General features: G+C 38.0%; 1 protein-coding gene across 1 annotated transcript in view; it reads left to right on the plus strand.

The window, feature by feature from the left end:
- LOC107689171 (plectin-like) overlaps positions 1-7,957 on the plus strand; it is an 85,065-nt gene that overhangs the window by 48,162 nt on the left and 28,946 nt on the right. The window contains exons 13-21 of the mRNA XM_016487094.1: positions 1,588-1,681; positions 2,228-2,382; positions 3,073-3,397; positions 4,460-4,537; positions 4,615-4,776; positions 4,925-5,029; positions 5,632-5,727; positions 5,823-5,948; positions 6,690-6,842. Coding sequence (XP_016342580.1) covers positions 1,588-1,681; positions 2,228-2,382; positions 3,073-3,397; positions 4,460-4,537; positions 4,615-4,776; positions 4,925-5,029; positions 5,632-5,727; positions 5,823-5,948; positions 6,690-6,842 — 1,294 coding nt within the window. The remainder of the gene's footprint in view (positions 1-1,587; positions 1,682-2,227; positions 2,383-3,072; positions 3,398-4,459; positions 4,538-4,614; positions 4,777-4,924; positions 5,030-5,631; positions 5,728-5,822; positions 5,949-6,689; positions 6,843-7,957) is intronic.

Below are 7,957 nucleotides of genomic sequence, written 5' to 3' on the forward strand. Positions count from 1 at the left end.
ATATATATATATATATATATATATATACACATACATACACACACATACACATATACACATTGGCCAGATCTGTGCCTTGCCACAATTCTGTCTCTGAGCTCTTCAGGCAGTTCCTTTGACCTCATGATTCTCATTTGCTCTGACATGCACTGTGAGCTGTAAGGTCTTATATAGACAGGTGTGTGGCTTTCCTAATCAAGTCCAATCAGTATAATCAAACACAGCTGGACTCAAATGAAGGTGTAGAACCATCTCAAGGATGATCAGAAGAAATGGACAGCACCTGAGTTAAATATATGAGTGTCACAGCAAAGGGTCTGAATACTTAGGACCATGTGATATTTCAGTTTTTCTTTTTTAATAAATCTGCAAAAATGTCAACAATTCTGTGTTTTTCTGTCAATATGGGGTGCTGTGTGTACATTAATGAGGAAAAAAAATTAACTTAAATGATTTTAGCAAATGGCTGCAATATAACAAAGAGTGAAAAATTGAAGGGGGTCTGAATACTTTCCGTACCCACTGTATATCTTAAATGTACTGTAGTAAAAACAGACAACTAAATTATAGCTGTGTTGATGCAAGAAACCTTGAACTGTTTGTCAAATGCTTGAGTTTTTCACAATCAAGGAGAATGGAGCAAAGAGTTTGTGTTTCAGTTTACGTTATAAAACATTAAACAATTTTGGTTTTGCTTAGTGTGATTATTACAGTTTTAATGAATCTGGATTCTGGCTTTTTATAACCTTCCTAGTTATATAGAGACTGATGAATCTGTATTCGTCGCATGAGTGATTTCCAAATAAACGTATTGATTGTTTTCTTCAGTTTCTGTGAAGCAGTGTAGCAAGTTTAGCGATTTCAGTGTCGATGAGCCCGATAAAGGAATGTTGCGATTAAATTCTGACGTAAATGAAATGAAATAGTTATGGATGTCCATCATCTTGAAGGAGAGGGAGTATCATAAACACCAGGACACGTCCCCTGTCACAAGACAATACTTCTTGCTGGACGAGAGTAATATGCAGCACACAGTTTCTTTATGGACTGTGGAATGACTGACCAAGCGCCACAACAACTTCATCCTGGCTGTGGTTTGGTCTGTCTGAGTCCCATGACAGGATTATGACAAGAAAAACATGCTTTTTATGCATTTTGGGGAGAGTCTTGCATGCTGTTGGACTGTAAAAAATGGCCTTTGTGACAGACCCGTATCGTTTAGAGTATTTGCTTCGTCGTGGAAAACTGTGAGTTTCTTGCTTGTTTTGTTTAGTTTTTTGTTTTTTTTCAATTACTTGTAACCAGGTAACCACGTCCGGGTGGTTTTTAATGTCTTACGAAGTAATTCCCCATCATATTTTTCACATTTGTATTATTTTAGTTTCAAAGTTTTTACTGTATTGAAAATCCTGTCTCTTCATTTTATTGCAAAATCTTCCAGTCGTTTGTGTAATAGTCTCGCGTACATCAGACCTTTGACTAATCGACATAACGTCTGGTCCTCATAGCAGCTTATTCTGACCACCAACTGTCAATTTAGAAAATAAAAATGTAATCGAATTGTCTGTGCACTCTGATCATTTGCAGGTTAGAGCGTCTCCAGCAGATCGTCAGTAAAGTGCAGATGGAATCAAGCATGTGTGAGGAACAGCTCAACCGGACTGAGTCTCTACTGCAGACGGTGAGATTATACATCCTCAAAACACACTTATATAGTTACTATTCGGTCAAATGTGACCCTGCAGCACAAAACCAGTCTTAAGTCGCTGAGGTATATTTGCAGCAATAGCCAACAATACATTGTATGGGTCAAAATTATCAATTTTTTTTAATGCAAAAAATAATTAGGATATTAAATAAAGATTATGTTTCATAAAGATATTTTGTAAATTTCCTACCGTAAATATATCAAAACTTAATTTTTGATTAGTAATATGCATTGCTAAGAACTTCATTTTGACAACTTTAAAGGCAATTTTCTCAATATTTAGATTTTTTTGCACCCTCAGATTCCACGTTTTCAAATAGTTGTATCTCGGCCAAATACTTGTTCTATCCTAACAAACCATACATCAATGGACATCTTATTTATTCAGCTTTCAGATGATGTATAAATCTCAATTTGACCCTTATGACTGGTTTTGTGGTCCAGGGTTACAAATATGAGTGTAAACTATGAAGTTGCTGTATGAACTTTGCATTGTAGTGACTTTGACTTTTGTTGCAGGATATCCGTCTCCTGAGTGCCGGGAAACCAGCGCAGCACACGGTTGAGCTGGAGAGGGATCTGGACAAAGCCGACGGCATGATCCGGCTCCTCTTCAACGACGTTCAGCTGCTCAAAGACGGGCGCCACCTGCAGGCGGAGCAGATATATCGCAGGTGAGTCCATACGACTATAGTGGAAAACCTTCTTCCAGTAGACGTCAGTGCATTAACTCTTTCCCCGCCAAACACGGAATTTTCCGTGTTTCCGTGTTTTCACTGTTATACACTCGGGGGCGCTATTACGCATCTCCGGAATGAGTCTAGAAAGTGCCGATCAAAAACACAGGCAAGGAAGACGCAGAAACGGGCGATCTCATATGTAAGCATATGCATATGAAAAATAATGTGATCATCAACAATAAACAGCATATACAAAAAATTGAAGGGGGTCTGAATACTTTCCGTACCCACTGTAAATGAAAACTGAGCGAAATGTCGATCCAGAAATTGGTAAAGGCCAGTGCAAGCTTTGGGAGTACTGATGGAAACCATCTACTGCATCTTTGCTCTGATCATCGTACTGAATCTGATCCAGATGTAGTATGATGTTGATGAAATTGCTCAAAATGTTGCTTTTTTTTACAAAACTTACCTACATTCAAGTGTTGATGTATTGCATGTTCAGATATTCATACAAAAACATATTCTGGGGGCCATGAAAGTTTAACGCTGGCGGGGAAAGAGTTAAAAAGGGATATTTCTTTCCCTTTTGAACCTACAAGTAATTCTATTGGATGAAACAACTATGGAAATCTATTACAAATACTGTAAGCAAACCGAATGACAGCGGTTTTCTTTTCTCAGGGTCTACCGCTTACACGAGCGCTTGGTGAACTTGCGCAGCGACTACAACCTGAGGCTCAAGCCCAGCGTCAGCACGGCCTCTCACGTCTCCATCACACACATTACCCAGAAGCCTGTGCAGCGCGCGCGGCCCGAGCTCGATGAGGTCACGCTCCGTTACGCGCAGGACCTGTTATCCTGGGTGGAGGAGAACCAGCGGCGGATCGATACGGCCGAGTGGGGCATCGATCTTCCCTCTGTGGAGTCTCAGCTGGGCAGCCACAGAGGACTTCACCAAACCATCGAGGACTTCAAGGCTAAGATCGAGCGCGCACGAGCAGACGAGGTACTTTATATTGTTTACTTTTTTATTACTTTTTTCATGTAGACTCTTACCTTTTCGAACTACTTTTCTTAAATTATTGTTTATGTATAAAATATGCCCTGTATGCTAAAGTCCATTATCTTTGAAGCATATTTTAATGGACTGTGATGTCTTCAACTCCTCCTAGACTTTTCATTTGACTCAACCATGATTTTTAACTTACTATGTAACTAACTATAGTAATTTAAAAATTCTAGTAAATTTACACATGAATAATTAATAACAAATTACTACTACTAAACTACTATAAGTATATTTAACTCTACCTTCATACATACTGTATACTGATGTAAAGCTGTATGTACAACTATTTTGCAAATCTCAACTGCTTTATTGTTTATACTGTCACAAAATCTAAACTTTTATCACATAGCTATATATTTAAAGTTGAATATATAAACATATCCAATTTTACCAACAGATGTACAGTATATTCAAGCAAAGCAATATATGCAATATTGCAAATTTTAACGGCTTGATTTTTTTATATTGTGGCAAAATGGAAACTGAATGGTCAGCCATTCACTAAATGTGATCATAAAGGCCCATTCACATAAAGAATGATAACTATAAAGATAAATATAACTGTATTAGCAGTGTTATCAATAAACAGTAATATTCTGTTTATTATAAGCTGGAGTATTGTTGTCTGTCACTTTAAATACTCGAGCTCTTTAAAGCAGGATGGATTATAATTGGCTGTCAAAGTCTTTATTGTTCATCAGCTGGGAAAAAAACTTCTGAAAGTGACTCCACCGATATCATTCCTCTTTCTTGTTATCTTTATAGTTGTGGTGTGGACTATGCTATTCCCATAGAATTAGAACAATTATAAAAACTTTATAGTAAACTTTATAGTCCTTGGTGTGAGCAGTCCTTACGGCATAAAGAAAAAAGGCATGAAAAGCTCAATACAAATACATTTGATTTTACTAAAAAAAATGGATAAATGTATTTCCTAATTTTACTTCAAAGAGCTTTAGATGGTCTTTTGTGACATCTCTTCCTCTGTGTGTGTTTCAGAACCAGCTCTCGCCTGCAAGTAAAGGCACATACAGAGAATATCTGGGCAAACTGGATCTGCAGTACAACAAACTGCTGGTGAGTGTTTTAACCGGCAACTATTAAAAATCACTAGGCCTTGCAGAGTGTCAGCATACGTCTCTCTTCTTCTCTAGAACTCCTCTAAATCTCGTCTGAGAAATCTTGACCAGCTGTATAACTTCGTCAGCGCCGCCACCAAGGAACTGATGTGGCTCAATGACAAAGAGGAAGAGGAGGTCAACTACGACTGGAGTGAGCGCAACACCAACATGGCTGCAAAGAAAGAGAACTACTCAGTAAGTGCAGAGCCAAAAACAGCATTTTATACTCCTGTTTCTTTGTCTAGGGTTAGGGGTTTGCTTGTTGCTCATTATAGTTTAACCAGGTGTAAATGGAGAATACTGACAGTTTGGATTGTTCTTCATGGTCTGATTAATTCCTCAGGGACTCATGCGAGAACTGGAACTTAGAGAGAAGAAAATCAATGGCATCCAGGCCAGTGGAGACAGACTCATTAAAGACGGACATCCAGGCAAGAAGACTGTTGAGGTACGGAGTCAACGATTTATGTTGTTAAAAGAAGACATGGTAACACTTTACTAAAAGCCTTTGTGTATAATGCATTACAAAGGGTTATTAAAAGGTATAATGGATGATTATAATTATTTATAATGTGCATTGTAATACATTGTATCTTACATTTAAAATGCACAGTGTAATGTTGAATTGGTAAGTGTTATAAAGTATTATCTGCACTTACAATTATTCATGAGATCATACAATGCATTATAATGAGGCATAATGAATGCATTAAAACTACTTTTATAATGCATTATGCATAAAGGCATTAAGTAAAATGTTACCAAAGACGCTTCTGCTCACCAAGGCTGCATTTATTTGATTAAAAGTACAGTAAAATTGTGAAAAATTGTTACATTTTTAAATAGCTGTTTTCTATGTGAGTATCTGTTAAAATATATTTTATTGCTGTGAGCAAAGCTGAATTTCCAGCATCATTACTCCTGTCTTCAGTGTCACACGATCCTTCAGAAATCATCCTAATATGCTAATTTGCTGCTCGAGAAACAGTTCTGATTATTATAAACCATTCTGAACACTAGTGTGTGTTGTAAGTGTTATTTGATCTTCAGGCGTTCACCGCAGCTCTGCAGACGCAGTGGAGCTGGATCCTCCAGGTGTGCTGTTGCATTGAAACTCATCTCAAAGAAAACACTGCATACTTCCAGGTACAGCATCAATATCATGTAACCATGTGCAGTTCTTTGTTGGTCAATCATGTATAAGCAGTATTCTTCTCTTTCTCGTCCTGTTTTACCCGTAGTTCTTTGCTGATGTGAGAGATGCCGAGGAGAGGATGAAGAAGATGCAGGAGACCATGAGGAAGAAGTACATGTGTGACCGCACCACCACTGCCACTCGTCTGGAGGATCTACTGCAGGACGCTGTTGTGAGTTTGCTTTTCATTGTCAGCAGTTGGCTTATAAAAACTAAACTGTAATGCTAATGTTTGTTTTGCAAGTGTACAGTTATCGGTACAGTAGAGATTGTTTACTACACACATTTAATGTAATATTGCAACACTGATGTCACAATATTGTAGCACAATTGGAGAAATAAATCAAATTTATAAAGCTAATTTTCTGATGAAAATTGTAATTGTGACTTAAAATGTGATTTAAAATAAACAATCCACATTTGCTGTGCTTGTTTGTAGGGCTGAACAGTGTGGCTAAAATGTTGTGAAATTAAATGAAATGAAATAAAATAAAAAATTAAATGAAAAAAATTAAATAGTCAATCAAAACAAAATAAAAAATATTACTATTGTAATATTTCACTAAAATAAAAAATACAGTATTTAAGAAACATTATATAATAATAATAATAATAATAAGTAGTAGTAGTAGTAGTTATATTAAATATAAAATTGACTGAATCAAAACAATAAGAAATATTACTATTGTAATAGTTTAGTAAAATAAGAAATAATAATAATAATATTTATTTATTTAACATTACACCTGCAAAATTATATCACTAATAATTATGGCTGTTTTAAGTTCTTCATTTTCAAACATTAAACCATCAAACTTTTATTTTAATGGAAAAACATTTCTTATAACGATATTAAAATGAAAAAGTAAAATTAGTAAGTAGCTTTAAGCTAACTAAGTGAGTTTGACCACAGGAGGAAAGAGAGCAGCTGAACGAGTTCAAGTCTGACATCGGCGGCCTGAACAAGAGAGCCAAGTCCATCATCCAGCTGAAGCCGCGCGACCCCACCAGCCCCTTCAGAGGCAAGCTGCCCATCCAGGCCGTGTGTGACTTCAAACAGATGGAGGTACAGACTCACTGGCACTAGTGTTCATTTTGTCAGCTATTTTCAATTTTAGTCTTAGTCCCGTGTTAAATGTCCTTGTTAGTTTTTATCATATTTAGTCAACCTTATCCTATTTAGTTTTAGTCAAGTTTTAGTCAACTAAAAGTCTCAACATTTTAGTTTAGTTTTAGTCAAAGAAAATCTAAAGTATTTTAGTCAAAGAGAACCTGAAGTATTTTAGTCTAGTTTTAGTCAAAGAGAACCTGAAGTATTTTAGTCAAAGAAAATCTAAAGTATTTTAGTCTAGTTTTAGTCAAAGAGAACCTGAAGTATTTTAGTCTAGTTTTGGTCAAAGAGAACCTGAAATATTTTAGTCTAGTTTTTGTCAAAGAAAATCTAAAGTATTTTAGTCTAGTTCCCCCTCGAGGGAACTCACACTGCGTCGGTAACGACACTAGGGGAACCCCCTTAGCGTAGCGCGTCTGAAGCATGAATGAAACTATTCCAATCCTGATTGGTGTTGCGTCTGCGTAGAGCTGCAGATTTGTCTCTCCGTGTTACCAAGGAGACGGCCTGTGCTCTCGGCCGCTCCATGGCAGCTATGGTGGCAATGGAGAGACATTTGTGGCTAAATTTATCGGGGATGAAGGAAAAGGACAGGGCCTTTCTCCTAGATGCCCCGATATCGCCTGCTGGCCTGTTCGTTGACTCAGTCAATATAGTTGTCAACAGGTTTCAGGAGGCGAAAAAGCAGTCTGCGACTTTTAAGCAGTATCTCCCTCGCCGCCCTAAATCTAAGAAAGCTGCTCCAAGTGGACAGCCCCAGCCATCATCAAGCTCCTCATACCGGCAGGTACAAAAGGAGAGTGTCGCTTCTAGAGCCCCTCCTCAGGGATCTGGCAACAGAGGCGAAGCTCTCGCCCAAAGCCCGCCGAGCCGAAGGTCGATCTGAGGACCGTCCTTCAGGCGAGGAAGGTTACGGGAAAGAGGTCCTAGCTTTCACAGGGCCTCTGAGGGTTGCCCCCCCCGGAGAGGAGCGATCAAGGTCGTTTCCACCTCAGAACCCTCAGGAAATCGTTGTTGGAATCCCGCCGTCCACTACGCTTCGGGCCACATCGATTTCCGGCGACCGCACG

This window comes from Sinocyclocheilus anshuiensis, unplaced genomic scaffold (genome assembly GCF_001515605.1).
Source record: "Sinocyclocheilus anshuiensis isolate Anshui unplaced genomic scaffold, SAMN03320099.WGS_v1.1 scaffold737, whole genome shotgun sequence".
Classification (NCBI taxonomy): domain Eukaryota; kingdom Metazoa; phylum Chordata; class Actinopteri; order Cypriniformes; family Cyprinidae; genus Sinocyclocheilus; species Sinocyclocheilus anshuiensis.